Source organism: Cygnus atratus, chromosome 5 (assembly GCF_013377495.2).
Source record: "Cygnus atratus isolate AKBS03 ecotype Queensland, Australia chromosome 5, CAtr_DNAZoo_HiC_assembly, whole genome shotgun sequence".
NCBI classification, from domain to species: Eukaryota; Metazoa; Chordata; class Aves; order Anseriformes; family Anatidae; genus Cygnus; species Cygnus atratus.
Window position 1 is genome coordinate 55,590,418 of NC_066366.1, and position 17,789 is coordinate 55,608,206.

At 40.8% G+C, this 17,789-nt stretch overlaps 1 protein-coding gene across 2 annotated transcripts in view; it reads left to right on the top strand.

Annotated features, from left to right (window-relative positions):
* Positions 1–1,202: 1,202 nt before the first annotated feature.
* Positions 1,203–17,789, top strand: part of ASPG (asparaginase) — a 45,600-nt gene continuing 29,013 nt past the window's right edge. Inside the window, exons 1-6 of one of the 2 annotated variants that reach the window (XM_035551376.1) lie at positions 1,203–1,445; positions 7,325–7,454; positions 11,194–11,305; positions 14,201–14,326; positions 15,817–15,900; positions 16,968–17,094. In XM_035551376.1, the coding sequence (XP_035407269.1) occupies positions 1,298–1,445; positions 7,325–7,454; positions 11,194–11,305; positions 14,201–14,326; positions 15,817–15,900; positions 16,968–17,094 (727 nt within the window). In that variant the 5' untranslated portion in view covers positions 1,203–1,297. Of the gene's footprint in view, positions 1,446–2,723; positions 2,818–7,324; positions 7,455–11,193; positions 11,306–14,200; positions 14,327–15,816; positions 15,901–16,967; positions 17,095–17,789 lie in introns of those variants that run through there. The other variant, XM_035551377.1, reaches the window with a different exon arrangement.

The following is a 17,789-nucleotide window of genomic DNA, read 5'->3' on the forward strand; positions in this document are numbered from 1 at the left end:
ACATCTTCATCTTGGTTGAAGTTGTTGGAAGGGCTGGACTTTGTGCTTAGGGACATGGTTTAGTGGGTGACATTGGTAGTAGGGTGATGGTTGGACCGGATGATCTTGGAGGTCTTTTCCAGCCTCAATGATTCTGTGATTCGCTGATCTCCCACAGTCTGCAAGCTACGCATCTCTAGCTTTTTTTCTGTAACATACGTCTGTTAGCACCTTTTTCATCACACCTTCCCAGCTCCTTTCCTTGCAAAATTGACAGAATTGACCAGAAGACACTACGCCATAAAAACTTCAGCTTTGCTACATCTATTTTGATGACACTACCATTTCTACTACAGCGTCAGCATCGCTGGGGTATTGGCAATAATACTGCTTCAGTTCTCAGGGAGCACTGAAATGAGGTACGTGAGTATATCCTGTCACTGTTTCCTAAATCTTTTTTTTTTCTCTGCATCAGCAGATGAAGTATTCCTACAGCATGGGAGAAGTCCATTCAGGGATCATGGTATTCAGCTCCTGGCAATAACCCCTCTTTGCAGATATGGCTACTGACAGCAGAGAGATGATTGTTATCATAAAACAGACAAATCTGCAGATCAGTTGGCTTCCGAGGGTGAAGCCATAAGCTTCATCTTCCTCTTTGTTCTTGTTTATTTCTAAGAAGTCCCAGCTCCACAGAAAGAGGTGGTATCTTCATGGGTGTCACCTGGGCAGGCTTGAGAAGTGGGCCCACATGAACCTAATGAGCTTCAATATGTCCAAATGCACGGTGCTGCACCTGGGCTGGGTCAATCCTGGACCTGAGCACAGAGTGGGAGAAGAACTCATTGACAGCAGCCCTGCAGAGAAGGACTTGGGGGTTCTGATGGATCAAAAGCTCGACATGAGCCAGCAGTGTGCACTTGCAGCCCAGAAGGCCAACTGCATCCTGGGCTGCATCAACAGGGGGGTGGCCAGCAGGTAGAGGGAGGTGATTGTTCCCCTCTACTCTGCCCTTGTGAGGCCCCAGTTGCAGTCCTGCAGGTCTCCTCCCCGCGGGGGTGACCCCCAGCCCCACTCCCCTCGGGGCCAGCACCCTGCCCTTCCTCAGGACATCTGCGCTGTCCCCACATCCCCTCAGAGCACGACGCAGCCTGGCTGCGCCTCTCCCGGCCCCTCGGCGGGACTCTCCCCGCCTCCCCGCACGCCCCACCCCGCTGCCTGTCCGGCCGCCGGGGGCGGGAAGGGGCGGCCCCCGCACCGCCCTATAACTCCGCTTGTGGCCGGCTGGCCGGGGAGGTAGCGGTTCCTCACAGCCGGGATGCAGCGAACACTGGGCAGAGCCCTGACCGCCCCTCAGCCCCAGGAGCGCCCCCCGGCCTCCGCCGGCGGCTGTAAGGCCTCCACCGAGGCGCGGGTGCTGGTCATCAACACGGGCGGCACCATCGGCATGGTGCAGGACGTCAAGGGTGAGGGGGGCGGGGGGGAAGCGGGGCGGCGGAGCCTTGGGTACAGGGGTGGGGGTCGGTGGGTGCCGCCCCCCGGGAAGAGATGGGGGTTTTGGGGTGTGTGGTGGAACCAGCCGGGCTTGGTGGGGTGCCCCAGCTGCCCCCTTGGGTGTAATGGTCTGTGAGCGGGGGCTGAGGCTGCCGCTTTTGTAACTAACAGCCTTGCTTTTAGACGCTCTTCCTGGCACGCGTTGTAGTTCAGTATCCCGTGTTTTCTCATAGCTACTCAGAGCAGCATCAGAAGGATGTTCTCCTTCTGCTAATCCCGTCTTCGTATCAGTGGGTTATTTCGGCAGCCCGGCTGGTAGGTGCCCTGATAAGCAAGCCTCACAGCTGGTTACAGCAGGTTTTGGCAGAGAGCAGCGTGTCTACTGAAGCATGAGTCCTTTCTCTTTACCCCCTCACGCACTGAAAATGAAACCAACGTGATTTTACTAGGCACACGGCCTCTTTTTAGTCCCAGGAGAGTAACCATCCTAGGCTGTCTGGTGAGCATGTGCCTCTCATTCCTACCAGGAAGAGCGTGGCTTGTTGTGGGTGGCAGCCACGTCAAAGATTTTCAAGTGGTGACCTGAAACACGCAGCTGATGTGAGTGTGGCAGCCAGCATCCTGCCAAGTGTCATGCCAAGTAAGATCAGGCACAGCATTTGCGCTTACCTCCCCCTGGGCAGGCTCCTGCTGCTCTCCTTCCAGCTCTTGATTTCCTTCAAGAAATCATTGAAGGGTTCTGCTTTCCCGAGGCAGACAGACTTTTCTTGAAGAAAAGGTTAGGCGTGCCAGCAGCTCCCCTGCCCCAGCTGAGAAATGCTTGAATCCAAAACTGAAGCCTAAGATGTCTTGATAGACGTATTGCCCGGAGTTTACTTGAAAGCTTCATAAGTATATGCTTTGTTTTCAGGTGCCCCTAAATATAAATGGGCAGGTGTGTGAATTCACCTTACAACCCCGCCCCTGCCCCCCCCCCCCCCCCCCCCACGAGTGGCATCTAAGTACTGCTAGAACCTTAGTCAGCAGGCACAGATCCTAAGGGATACCAGAAGGATCAGCCGAGTAGCATGTCTGGGGAAAAGAACAGCTTTCGGCCAGACCTGACCTCCTGTAGGGCTGCGTATTTACCAGCAATGGCATAAAGGGAAAGGGGGTGATATATAGTTGGGAGAGATGAGGACGGAGAGAATGGAAGCAGTTTGATTTGGATGAACATCCATTAAGTTTTCTTCTTTACTTCGTAGGCAGTGGAGCATCCCAGGGCTTACAGAGTCTGTAAGCTTCTAGTTTCAGAAATGGGGGTGCTTCTCTTACCTGCTACAGAATTTCAAGCCCTTGATCGAGGTAACATTTCGGTTACTCATTTGTAGGATTAAAACACTTGGGGCTTCACCTCAGAGTGTTCTACACTAAATTTGTTTTTAATGCATATCCTGCCTTAGAAGATGGTGGTTGGCTGATCTTTATTGTACAAAAGATGTGTTAAGGGGTTGTTCTGCTTTGTTTTTAATGGCTGTCGTATTTAATCTGTCAAATGAGCCTGAAGTATGACAATTCAAAGAAAAATATGTCTGCATTTCAAATGGCATGTAGTCACTTTCCTCTGTCTGCGTTGCATACACTGAAATCATGTCCTACTTCTATTGTAGGAAACTTCCCAAACTTCTTTTTAAAGAAAATAAAAATGATGTCTCATTCTTTTATAAACGACCTCCATAACCTCTTCTGATCTTGTGTACCTTTTTGATTTTGCTTAACAAGTGTCAATCATTAAAGCATGTGCAAACAACGTAGCAGTTATGATCCAATGACTGGCTACATCCTGATGAGGTTTTCACCCTGCCTTTTGTACACAGATCGAGCAGCAGAGCAGCTGGAGTACCTCTTTAAGAATATTTGGCAGTCCTTAGTGTCCAGGCAGAAACTGGTGAAAGGGCCTGGGAAAGGCAGCATGCTTAAAAAGTTAAATAAATAAATAAAAAGCAATGCTTGTTTCTTTTATTAACCAATGGACAGAAAGCACCTGTTTACAACCATACCTTAAACTGTGTTTTATTTCAAGCAAGGTAAATAGGAGTGGCTTCCTTGAGCACCATGAAACCTTTTATAGCTGCAGCTGCTCGAACTGTAGGATGCAAGCTGATTCTACTGAACTAATTTCCATCTAGGCTTACAACCTTTTCTTTCCACTTGCTGGAGAAGATGTCTGACATGTCTTGGAGTTTTTGAACTTATTGTACGTCTAGAGCCTACCTCTGCAGGAGTCTTTCACAGGCAATAGATGGTCTCTTTCTGTTTCAGTGAGGTGACAGCTCATTTGCAGACTCTCCAAGCATTCATGTTTTGCTGTCAAATAAGCCCTTTCAGTGCATGTTTTAAATTTCTTCCTTCCACTTCCTTTCTCCTACAATAGCTTCTTTCGGGTTATCAATAGTTTAGTTCAGAAAGTACTGCGCTCTTTAGCAAGGTTATTGTGAGACTAATCCCTGCATTAACACCTTCAGGAAGGTGTTTTCTTCAGACTCATGTGTGGGCTCTGTTTCACAGCTTTTACCTGAAATACTGAGGGGGGAAAAACACCCAACAAACACAAGTAGTTAAGTTAAATCCCCTTAGAAGGATTGCGTGGAATAGTCTCTCAGTTAATTAGTTGTCCTTTCTAGACATAGGAGACTGCCAAAGGACTGACTGCTGTTGTCCAAATGGGCAGTATGCAACCCTTTTCTAATTGAAACCTGTAGGCATTGCTTCTGAAAGTACCTAGCACTGCATAATAAAAAATAAATAAAATAAATTTGTTGGAGAACACTCTGCTGCTCTGACTTTACAAAGTACGCTTTATAAATGTCACTGCTTTGGGGATCTAGCACCATAGATTCATATGCTCTTTGTCTTGATATTCCTCTAGGAATAAAACTGGTTTGGTGAAGTCCTTTGTATTCCTCCCGACAGAGAATTTGTTAGGCTTCGGGGTGATGCCCAGTAATCTGAAGTACAGTACGCTTCTTCCCCCCAGCTGCTGTGGTTTCTTGTGTGCAGAGCCCCACAGACACAGCTGCATCAGAATTTTTCAGCTTCCCATTCTCTGCTGCAGCACAGGCTGTAGGATATCTTGATCAGGAAGTAGCTATAGCTGTAATATCTTTACTACTGGAGTGAAAAGCAGAGTCCTTGGCTGTAGGTGAGACAGAACCATACTTATTCTCCTCAGCCACAGTTACGTGTTTGCTGTTCTGCCTTCGTGCATCTGCTTTGTGATGCAAGGGTTGACCAGCTAGAGAGGGAAGGACAGAAGCTGATGAGAGATACTGGGACAAGTTGCACATCCTGCCGCTTCTCTGCAAGGGTAAAGTTGCTTCAAATACTTGGTTAATGAGTTTGGCTCACAGAAGATGTTTTCCATGCCTAATAAAGTCGAAGTGTTCTTAAACCAGCTGTGTTTGAGTTCCCCTGCCTTTGCTTTTTGAAGCAGAAACCACTGTTAAACATAGACACATCTAGGGGACTTTGTAGGTTGTAAGCGGGACATCTTGGATACATTTGCAAAATGTCTTAAAAAAAGGTTTAAGTACAATGCAAGCAGGTACAGAAAAATCTGGTCGGATTTGTGATTAGGAGAAGAGATGAGGAACTGCCATTAACAGGGAAAGGACTTAATGTTAACATACATCAGCTCTCCCCTTCTTAGAGCAAATACAAAATAAAGCATCTAATCCATTGTCGATATTCCGAGCAAGACAAGTATTGGACAAACAGAAAAATGATCAGGAAACACACAGAAAACACTGTGAAACTGTGTGGGCTGCGCTTCAGAGCCAGAATGACTCTGTGTCCAAGTGCAGCGGCCATTTGTGAATAAGCTAGGAACATCTTTAATAGGAATAAGCAGGGGTTAGAAATGAAGGAACAAAACATCCAGAGCGTAAAGCATGTTAAGTATATTTTGTAAAACAAAGTGTTCTGTCAGGAATCCAACCGAAGCCACTCAAGTGCTGTTGCCATTCTGTGAGGAAGCTGGCTATGAAAAGGCTTGCTGCTTCATTTAGGGCAAGCCAGGAAAGAGATTAAGGAGTTCTTAAGGATTTTCCATCACTTTGGAAAGTAAACAGACCCCAAGTAAAGCGGCCGTGCGTGCACTTTAGCTAATGCTATCTCTGTTTCTCCGTATTTTGGAGTATTTTAAATAACAAACCTGTTTGAAGGTGAAACAAGCAAACAAAAATAGATGTGAACTTGTATGACAATCATGTTTAAACAGATGGAAGAACTAGGCAGTAGAAGAGAATTACCTAGCCTCAAATTATGAATGATTAGAAATAGCAAAAGCTGAATAATGAGGTTGGAGAATTTGTTTACTGTCTGAACAGGTGGTATAAAGCATTCACTGAGATTAAACAGAGCGGGACAGTAGTGCCAGTGGAATCTTGAAGTTGGAGAGAAATGCCTTTGGTGGAAACTACCTGAATGAAGTATGTCTCAGAAAGTCAGACGTAAGAAAAATAGGGTGACTTTGGACTTAGGACACTAGAGCTGTGGCTGTTCTGCATCAAACAGGATATTGGGAGAGGAGATCTTGGCTCAGGTGAAGGAAAAGTAACTGCAAATGAGAAAATACCTGGAGCACTACAATATAATGTGTAATTGAAATATTATAATCTAATTGTAATATTGAAACTTGTGATGTACTATTGTCACTTAAAGACATGGGAGTTACTAAAGCCTGAGATAGGCAACATTCTGCCCCACAACATTTAGACTACAAATGAACATCCCTCTTTCCTCTCAGCTAATCTCAGTAGCTAAAATGCAAAGATCTTGTTTATCCTATCAATATCAGAGCAGTCACGAGTTAGGTTCACAAAGAAACGTGGTTCTGTAATACTAATTGTAACGTGAAATATTTAGGTGCCTTTCTGTCTACCAGAGAGCAGCATCTGGATTCTGTTTGAAATAGTTGTTTGCAGCCAGAACACCTGCAGATCCAGCAAACCCTAAATGGATTTAGGCCCCAGCCATCTTCAGGGCTACAGCCACAGAGCAGAAGACAACGTCAGTAGCTCGGGAACAGAGATTAAGATGCGTCCTTGCTTCCACCTACTTTTCTTCAGCAATTTATGCACCTCCTCTGCCTGTTGTCAACTACGGTGTTCAGTCCTAAACCTGCTGGTGGAGAGCACCCGTCCCAGACAGTGATAGAGAACTTAGCACATAAGACCCTACTGGGAAGCTAAGGTTTCTCTGTTTTTATAAATACTGATCTTTGTCTGTATCTGTCAATACCCAATACCTCATGGGGGAGGTTGTTTTAGCTTTATGTTTTATTTTTTTCCCCTCTATGCAAATACTAGTGCTGTTGACAGTGCGACATAACATGCAGCTTTCCAGTATAGTCATGCCAGTAGCTTGCTGCTTGTGTCAACACATCTGTAAGCTAAGAGGCTTAGGCAAAAATATCACAGCTTCCTAGTACAAAATAATGTTCAGGGTTTTGTAAATACCCTGCCACTGGATAGAGAATAGCTGTGGCAAGTGTAAAAGAGTTTTGTAACTTTTTGCTATCAGTATTTCTACACAAACATCAATTTAAAATAGGTAACACATAAATGTTTGATATGGAGGAGATTAGTAACATTATTTCTCCTAAATGAAGGTTTTATTTATTTAAAGCCAGGAAAGGAATAGTTGCACAAAGATGAATTGCTGATATTGTTTTCACATTCTTGAACAGGCAATAGACATTTCATATGGAAGGGCAGGCAAACATCTGCATAACCTGATTTCTCCTTACTGTGCCACTCCCTTCCTTCCATCCCTGCTCCTTTATTTATTTATTTTATTCTTTATTTTTAAGGACTTGCTCCTGAGGCCAATAAGTTAGTGAGCAGCTTGAAGACAATGCCAATGCTGCATGACGAAGCATATGCCCAAGAAACAAAATTTGACAACTTCCACGAATTTCCTGAAAACACATTGGTGCTCCCGTAAGTACCTTTTGCTTGGGGAGAGGGAGGGTTAGGAAGTGTTGTGTTTATTTTCAAGTAATTATATCTCCAAACATTTAATTTGAAAAATCCATTATTAGATTAGCAAAAACGCATACGTTGACTTAAACAGAAAAAGCCTACCCTGTCTTTCACTATAGAAAATGTCCGTTTTCATATATTTGCAGTGAAGTGTCATACAACTACTTGAGAAATAACTTCTAAATTTGGCAACAAGCAAACATTCTGTGCAGCTTAGTCCTGTATTTTTCCCAGGTTTTGATGTTTATTTGTTACTGTGCAAGCATACAAATATTCTAGAGCAACTAAGAAAACTGGTAATAAAGCTCTGTGTGAGTTATCTTCAGCACATCTGAAAAAGTAGCATCAAATTAATTCATCCATGAGTAGGCCTCATGCTTTAATTCCGCAGGCCTTCTGTTTTTCTAAAACCCCTAAAAGCTGTTTGCCTTTCCCAAATTTATGCAACATTATGATAATAAGTGATGGGCTTATAATTAATCTGCATTGCTTTTTAACTGTTGGGCAATGATTAATAAGCTTATAGGTTTTATTTAGAGGGCAGTATGCTAATTTGAGATATTCCCCAGCTGTGATGAATGACTACCCCTGTAAACATGTTAACTTCGCACAAAGGATGATTTTACAATTGTTCAGAAATAAATGGGACTATTGCTGTTTTGTTAAAAGAGTGAAAATGGATATCCTTTAATCTTAAAGGAGAAAATCAGGACATACAAACAAAATACAAGGTTTATTAATTTCTTTCTATTTTGTCTTGAGGTCTCTGTGTTAAGCTTTTAAAAGTACCTGCTTAAAAGTCAGGTGGCAGGAGCAGGGGTGAAGGGAAAAAAAGGACTTTTAGTGGAATAATATTGATGTGAACATACAATCTATGTTAAATATGATGTCTATACAAAAAAGAAGTAGAACTGTTACAATGCTGTATTATGACTGAATAACTTCAAAATATTTAGGGGATTTTAAATGTAACAAAACTGCACTAATATACACATTTGACTCCTAAATACACTTCTCCTGGTGTATGTTTTCCATGAGGAACAGAAAACCTTGAAACAATCACTCAGATCAAGAACTGAAGTTTAAAAAAAATCCTGTCTTCTTTTTCTGGCACTACTGCATGCCATTTATGGAGGTCTGTCATGGCAATTTGCCATTTTCTCTTTTGTGCTCATTGGGTGATATTTTAACTAGGCAGTTGAGAAATAAGGCAAGTTTCTGAGGAGAGAAATTGGGAGTACTTTGTGAACTTTGTATATCTGTTTAAAAACCTTTCTGTAATGCGCAAAGATATAATCTGATGATCTTTCTTCTTAGAGAGAGAGAGCAAAAGCACGAGACTAGGCTGGTCTCAGTTTTAGTATATTTTATTTGAAGAGCTCGTCCCTGGGGGAGCTTTCTTTTCATTGATTTTCCACTGACTTCCAAAGTTACTCTTAGTCAGTATGTGTAAATGTGTTATCTAACAAGGCAATTTGTTGTATGAAAGCTAGCAACTTAGCTACAGCAACTTAGCTACAGTTGCTTTTGAATAAAAAACACACATTGTTTAAATGCTACTTCTGCTGTAAGCAACTTTCACACAGGCCTTGTAAGAGGAGTGGTTGTGCAGATTTTATAAGGTTTATAAGGTACAAATTGACTCTTGTGTATTTTACATTGTTATACGTACATACAGGAATAGCAAGTGAGGGAAAAAAAACACTGCTGCCGATGAGGAGGGAAGGTAATCAACTCTGTGCTCTGAACATTGTTCAGGAACTTTATTGTACACATCTGTACATCTTGGAGTCTCCTCGTCTTGGCTATAGCCTTTGACTGTCTTGCAGTGGAAGGAAGTAAATGTTGAAGTATCTGTCACAATTACAGCTGGCAGTAAACTTACCATCATCCTCCGGCAGTGGAAAAGCATTGAGAATGCTCTGAAAGCAATGCTATTAACCATGTTCCTGGGTGGCTTTGCTTGGAAGAAAAAGTAAAAAGGAAGGTCAGAGCTGGCCTGCTACTAGTTCTTGTTTGTTAGCTGTTTGTTTGCAACCGCATTGCTAAGTAGGAATATATTCCAACTATTAAGTAAATGTCTGTGTCTCAGGGTTCTTAAAATGTTTTATTTACTTTGTCGCTTGAACCTTGTAATAGACCATATGATTTTAAATTAATTTCAGTGACATGAGTCTTAGTCTTACTGAAGCAAAAGTTCTTTCACTCCTAGTCTGAGAATTTCCTTTAAAATGCTAACTTAAGATTGGGTGAAATTATTGGATATTCTCTTCTTTTTGAATCTTCAGAAAAGTAGCAGAAAATAGTAGTAGGATTCTTTCTTTCTTTTTTAATTTTTTTAAAACCCCAAATCTTAACTAGCAAAGTTCAATTTATATGCAGTTGACTATACTGGGGGGTTAGAAAGTTAGAGTGGAGAAGTGGGCGTATTTTGTGGGGTAAACCACATGCTGTGTATGTAGTCCATTTGTCTGGCAGTTCAAAGGCCTTTGAAGAGTCAGATTTCAGGCAGGGTGAAGGAGACCAGTTGTCCTTGGAAGAAGGGAAAGCAGACAGCTATGACAATCCCACAGTGATTCCACAGCCATCATCTCATTTGATACTGAAAATTCCCCCCTAAATTTGGAATTTTGCACTTCTGTAAGATATTCGAGTGTCTAGACAGTTCTTCATCTTTGGTCTTCTTCTTCAGGGCTACCTGCTATGTGATGTTGCATTTCTCAACCTCACGGGTACTTCATTCTATTGCGTGATTTTTAGTTTTGTTTTTTTTTTCTTCCATAGTTTCTTTGTCTTGTCTGCATTGTACTGAGGGTAGTCTTTTCCCAGCTATCAAGGTTGTGCTTGTTCAGTGGTCAATAACTGATTGCCCGTGTGTTTTTGTTTTTTTTTTAATAGACTTGGCCTACCGTTTCCAATCTAAGCCAATATTTTAAGATCTTTGATATTATTACATGCTTAAACTCCACATCATAACCAGAGGCAGCTGGCACCAAGTTTCAATTCAAATAGGAAACTTCCATAGCAAGGTGTTAATAGGCCTAGTAGGCTAGGACTGGGGCTTTATGAAGCTGGCATGTAACTAGAAAAGACAATACTGTTTTTACTGGGCCAGTTGGCCATAGTTTACTTGAAGGTATTGGCTAACCAAGAGAGAATCTCTTCTAGAAACTGAGGAGAGTGGGCTTTCTAAAGGCCTCAGAAATGAAGGTCAGCCCTAAGACTCTGAAGAGAAGATGCCTTTCATGCCAGGGAATTTAGTTATCAAAGCATTAACAAATTTCTGCAATTCTTTCGTTGACCCTCTGTATACCTTGGGAGCTTTACAGATTCCTCTCAGTAGCTTATGAAGCGTTTTTAAACCTTAAGTCTTGGTATCGACTTTGGTAGAACTCAGTTCCAAACTTCAACAAAGCAAGTCTGGGTTATTCCTGTCTTAGGTTTTGCCAACCTCTCCCCTGCCTCCCGAATTCTAAGTTTAGTAGGTTAAAGCATTTGTGCTTTAAACCACATCAAGTCATGAACTTCTAAACTTGGAACTTAATGTTTCAAATGTAAGACCTTTTTTTTTTTTTTCATAGACTTTAGGCGGGTTGGATTTGGGACAGAACTATTGATTTAGTGAAAAAAATCAGAAGTGATGAGCTGGTATTAGCTCTAAGAGTGATTTTTTCCCCCCAATTGTCTTTCTCCGCAGTGTCTCTAAGCAAAACAAAAGAATTTTCTACACAATCCTGGAGCTGTCACCACTACTTGATTCTTCGAACATGACGCCAGAGGATTGGGCCAAAATTGCAAAGAAACTTGAGGTACTGAAGTGTGGGATAAGATTTCATTTGTTGCTTAAACAAAAACAGTAGTATATTCAGTGTACTTAGCAAGGGGTAACAATGCAGGAGTGCTATACCTAAGTATTTGTTTATTTAAAGTTTAAATGCTATGCATCTTTCTTAGTTACTTGCAAAGTAACAAGTATTGCACTTGCAAGGCTTGCAAACTTTTTTTCCTTTTGAAAATGTTGCAGGCTCATTAAAGTTATAGTTCTTCCAATGATAAGCCATGTCATAATTCTGTAAAAGAATAAATAAAAAATTGCAGCTGTGATCAAATATGGTATGTAATATGTAGATTGGGATGTTCTAAAATGTTGGCTTAAGTTCACTGTCCAAAACTGTTAAATAAAATCCTCAGGGGTAGGTGACTTAGCAGAAAGTTATGTCAGTTACACGGCATTTTAATGTTCTAATAGTGTAATGGTTAGCTATTAGCATAAAAAATAATTTCATATGCTTATACCTTTCTTACTCTGGACACAGACCGACTTGACTAGCTTTGGCTTTGCAGCTGATCGAAAAAAATGCCATCCTGTTTAGCTTCCACACACTGGGAAATGATTAAAGCCCTAGATGTTTCTGTATTTATAGATAAACTCATTACATCCTTCTCTAGATTAAAAATCAGCATTTCTCTGCTCCTGTTCCCATTTCTGAGCTTAACTGTGCTTTTAGGAAAGTAGAAATATGAAACATTTTGAATACTTCCCACCAGGAATTCGTACATGGCTGTTATAAATAAATAATCATGGGCCTAGTAAGATACTGCTCTTCCACTCCTGCTTGCTCTGCAATAGTTAGCTTGATAGTGTTACTCTCCTTAAACCAAGCTGTACCAATTTACATGGACAGTGTAATAATGCTGGGAATGCTGCTGAAGATTATGTAACAGTCTTTCACGTTCAGGTCCTTTAATCCCAAAACCACCAAACTAGGGATGATGCTCCTCCTATGGAATGCATCTTGCCAGGGCAGAGAAAGAGACAGAGCTAGTGCCTGGGTGTGGAGCCTCTAGAATGGAGGAGGGATGCAGCTGGGAAAAGTCTAGAGCCAAAAGCAGGGTAACGCAAAGAGGGGAATGCCATGCTGAACAGGAGAGAGCTTACCTTTCTTCAAAAACAGCATATTAGTTTTATTACAACTTCTCATCTCAAAAAAATGCTTCTTTCTTGTACACAGAATCTGGCTTCTCTATGTGTACATATCTAGTACATGTAATCCTAGTGAAAAGTGCTGAGAAGGAAAAAAAAATCGTCAACTATCCAGCTTGTGTATAGACACTGCCACTTTGTGTTCACTGAGTATGTGAACACTTACTTGGCACAGCTGTAATGTACTGGAGACTTCTCAGACTGAAGCATTTTAAGATGTTTCCATGGGATTTCTCCTTAATTCCCAAGCAGATCTTTTATATTATGAAGCTTACACCAAGCTATGTTCTTTATCATTTAATAAGGTTCATAAGGCTAACAAGATTTGTGAAGTGTCTTGATTGAGTTAGAGAGGACTAATGTCTATTTCTGTGCTCTTAGCCCTTGAAATCTGCTTAACTTTTTGCTGCATTGGTGAATACTGCAGCACACTTTTTGCATCATAGTGTAGTTTGGCCTACAGAAAACTCTTGCAACACTGACTGTTATTCTGCTGGCTGACTGGTGAGAAATAATCAGAACTCCACTGAAACTTTCAGTAGGTAGCAACATGCAGGGATGAGTATCAGTGAAGAAACAACAAAAGGACAAGTAGAAATGTGCGGGTGGATTTGGAGGTGACTGTATTATCAGGAAATGTGAAGTGTGTGTGCCTAATATAAAATGAATTAAAAAGAAATCTCATTTAATTCTATGGAAACAAACAAACCTCCCCCCCTGCTGGCACTTCTTCGGTTTGCTCACACTTTTATGTAATCCTATCCATGTGACCAAATTACGTTAAAGATCTCAATGTCTCTCACTAAAGTGATTACTATGTGCATCATTCTTGAAATAGAGGAATCAATTCTTTTTTCTTCTGTAAGGCAGTAGATGACTTTATTCTATCAGGGCACAACCTGATCTAGTGGCTGGCATCCTTGCCTATGGCAGGGGGTAGGAACTAGATGATCTTTAAGGTCCCTTCCAACCTGAGTCATTCTAAGATTCTATGACGATCAGTACAATTCATGGCTTTGCATTAAGAAAAAAACTCCTGCGTGGAATTGTATGTAGATTAAAATAATTATAAAATTCCGTTTTGCATCCATACATGTCTGATAGTCTAAGGGACTTCTCAGAAAACAGCAAGCATATGTACCTTAGCTATGACCAGTAACAAGCCTCTTCAACTCTTTTATCTTTTCAAGTCACATACTGCTTGAGAAATTATGGCTTTTAAACAGAAGAGGGCACTCTTACACTGGCAATTTGCCTGTGTGCCAGCCGGATTAAATGGACTGTTTTTTCAATATATTATGATAGCCTTGGTTTGCCTAATCTGTTCCTGTAAATGGTGTAATCCCTAAAGTAAAAGCAGCAACAAGAAATCAGACTATGTGACTAATTTGCATATGTTAACATTCCTGTTTAAAGCCATTGCTAAGCTTTTCTTAATTAGCTGTCTTCTGGTTTAAAAATGCTGCATTAATATGTATACATAGACGAATCACTTTGACTGTTCCATAATTAGAATTACTAGCTCTAGTGCTTATTGTCCTATTAACCCTTAATTATAATTAAACTGAAAATGTGGATAACTTTAGGAGGAATTACATGTATAGTACCATTTAAAGTATTATAGTGTTGTTTGCATCTGTGAAAGTCATGCAGTTTGTGCCACACTTGCTGATGCCAGTGCATTTTTCTAACAATATGAAAAATGTCTCTTCATCTCCAGGAGCACTATGAAAAGTACGATGGTTTTGTGATCCTTCATGGCACTGATACGATGGCATATACAGCTTCAGCCTTATCCTTCATGTGTGAGAATCTGGGTAAAACCGTTGTTCTGACAGGATCACAGGTAACGGACTTAATTTGCAGTTGAAGTCAGAAGTCCCATTTACTGTTTTTTTATGCAAAACTATGTAGTATCCTGATCATCACTATCTAATGTAGTAGTGCGGGGCAGGTCGCTACCCAGGGTGAGTGGTCGCAGTGCTGATAGAAATTAGTGAGAATTGACGAGTTTACCAGCTGAGGATCTGCCCCATAATTCTATCATTAGTGACTTTACAACTCTGTGCCACATCAGACCAGTAGTTCATTGTGACTGGGACCAGATGCTTCAGAGAAAGATGTAAGAGCCTGTCACTGGCCATTGTGTAATAATCGGTTTATATGAAGAGCATCTTTCCAGACTCAGGTGGCTGCTGGCTCTTAGTTGTCTTTTTTTGTTTTAAAGCCCTCAAGCTTATTATTTTTACTTCATCCGTTGTTACCCCATCTTATGTTACTCATTGTTGCATTATTTCTTTTTTTTTTTTAGTAATTAGTGAAATAATCTCTAAGCATTACATGCATTTTCGATCATTTCTGTTCCACAGAGCACCAATGTGGTCTGTTTCTTTTCCCCTAAAAGCTAGATTTATTACTTTTCATTCTCTTAGCTAGAGATCAGACCTTTGCATATTGTCTGAGGGGGAGGGGTTGTCTTTCTAGAATAGCTTGCTTGAGTGTAAAATACACCTCTAATCACAAAAGAGAGATGAAACATGACACTGTAAAATTCCCCTCCCCCATGTCATAACTTCCTGTTCACATGTGGTCTATTTGAAGTCAAAATACAAAAGTCTAGAAAGGAGCAGACTCCCACTTACTGTCTTGACATGGAGCAGCCTAGTTGTGGTACATCATATTCAGTGTTTTACTCTCTTTTTTTTTCTTTATTATTATATGATCTAGCAATAGAGCATGTGATTATTATTTTTTTTTTTTTGCTGAAAGGAGCTCTGACTCTGTTAATACAGAGGCAATCTGAAAAGGCATGGAAGTCATCACTATCACACTCGGCAGACCAAATTCCTGTTTTTAATCTTTTCCTTTTCTGTTGGTAATAACCTGCTGGCTCAGTTCTTGTCTACTATGAGGAAAGATGGTGCAAGAGAGCCGTTCTGAAGCCCATAGTGGCAGCTCTGTAAGAACTGAGGCTGTTGCTTTTTCTCTGTACAGTCACTTCTCCCATGCTCAGTCACGTAAACTGAGTACACCTGCTTTCTATTCTTGATATTTCTCCTGAATCAGACTCTCCTTCTAAAAACAATTGCTTAGTCATACTAGAATCATCTCAACATTAGGTTTAAGCACTTAATTTAAAAAAGTCTGATAGCACAGAGGGAAATCCCACCATCTGCTGCAGCCTAAAATAGTTTGGATGAAGAAGGAAACTTTATTTGTCATAAATCATTGTTACATAAATTATTCATGTATCTCTGTTTCATAAGTTGGACTATTTTTTCTGCTGTGTAAGCTTTACAAAAGGGATGGTGTTTAATTTCAGTTTCTGTTCTTCAGGTGCCCATATATGAGTTGCAGAATGACGGCCGAGCCAACCTTCTGGGGGCGCTGCTCTTTGCTGGGCAATTCGTGATTCCTGAGGTCTGTTTGCGTGTGAAGACTGTCTCAGAAGCTGCTCTTCTTCTAGCTAGGACACATACTTACATACTCAAAATATCTGTAGGCAGTAAGAAATTGCACTTGAAAAAGGAAAAAAAATTGATTCCATGGAGGTAATCAACCCTTCCATGGCAAAGTGCATGCTGTTTTCTCAGGATTAATACCCCGTTTTGCCTGTGTGCGATCTATAAAGACTATCAGGTTTGAAATGTAGCTTGCAGCAGACTTGGAATCAGCGGTTCCCTTGCAAATGTGTGGAATTTGAAGCACTTAAGTCAGTTTTTAGACTGAAAGTTGCTTTGAAATTCTCAAGTTGCTCTAGAACTGATTTGCAATATCTTCTAGCTCTAGTACCTGAAGTGTCAAGGATGATATAAATAATAAGCATGGAAACATTTCTATAGTTTTAGCACCCAGCCTTTAAAGATGCCAGTGCTGTGCAAGCTGAAAGTCTGAGAGAAAACTGAGCAGGTTGTGCCTTATTTCACTTCTGCCATGCTCACACAGGCAGTCCTTGTGGGATCACAGCAATAAGTGACTGGCTAAGATCTTCATAACTAACAGCTACTTTGAGGTATCTGTTTTCCTTCAAATTTCAATTGACATACTTTAAGGGACTTCAGAAGGAACCTAATTATTTATACTTGGTGACTCTTTTGGAAGTTATCCTACATTTTCACTAGGCCTTTTGTTAAGATTTTGAATTCGGAATTTAGGTATAACTGATGAACTTATTAAAAAGTCCATGGTGTTCCTTTCCTCTGTCTCTGAAGTGGACTCAGGCATATTTGCTGTCTCCTGGACTATGCCTCCTGAGAGGATTACGAAACTAGTTAGTTCTTAACTTGTTTTGTTCTTAAATTCTTAAACCAGTGTGTGACAGATGTGCCAACTCTTTTTGAAAGGGTAAGAATTGTAAACATCTACTAGCTTCTGAGTTGCTTTAAAGATTTAGAAAACTCTTTATGAAGGACAGACTACAGTATTTATCTACTGAATCTTTTAATTACTGGCTTATTCATAGACCTGTTTCTTTACTTGTCTTGCAGGTGTGCCTGTATTTTTATAATAAACTGTACAGGGGAAATAGGGTGACTAAGGTGGATGCTGGGAGTTTCAATGCCTTTTCCTCACCTAACCTGCCTCCACTTGCAAATGCTGAGGTTGATATTACAAGTAAGCAACATCATCTCTTAAGCCTTGTAATTTATGCCACATGTAATAGAACTCTAGCTGAAAAGAATATGTGCTTATGTAGTTGAAATGCTGTTTTTAACCTCAAATTTATTTGAAAACACTCCACTTTATATGATCTGAAACACTTGACTCCTCATTCTATGCTCTGAAATTCTTTAAATTTTAGTAAGACTGAGAATTTGTGACTTGACTGTATTTATCTATTGAATACGAATGTGAGCTAGACTGACGGTGACTTAAGAACTTCACTAACCAAAGGGAATGTTGCCCCGTGTCATGAAAATGCTTGCTGTGAAGATAAAAATGAAGGAGTGAGGCCTGAAAGAACAAAGACCTTAGTCTCCTTAACGACCATGCTGGGCTCTGAGATCAGGCAAAAGAGTCATTGCAGAGTACTTGCAGCTTCAACAGATCATCTGTTAGATCCATGACATTTTGTAGAACGTTTTACTGGATATTTAGGACTCATCGAGGCTGCAAGCACACCAAAAATAGCAGACTTGGAATATGCTCTGTGTGAAGTTTTTACCCCCTAATTTACTGAGATTCCCTATAATTTTTGTGTCTGCTTTATAAGGAGTAGAAAAACTACATGAAGATTTCAGTATCCTTGTGTAAAGTCATTAACATTCTGATGTCTGTTCTTGGATAAATGTCAATCTTTCTTTGGAGAT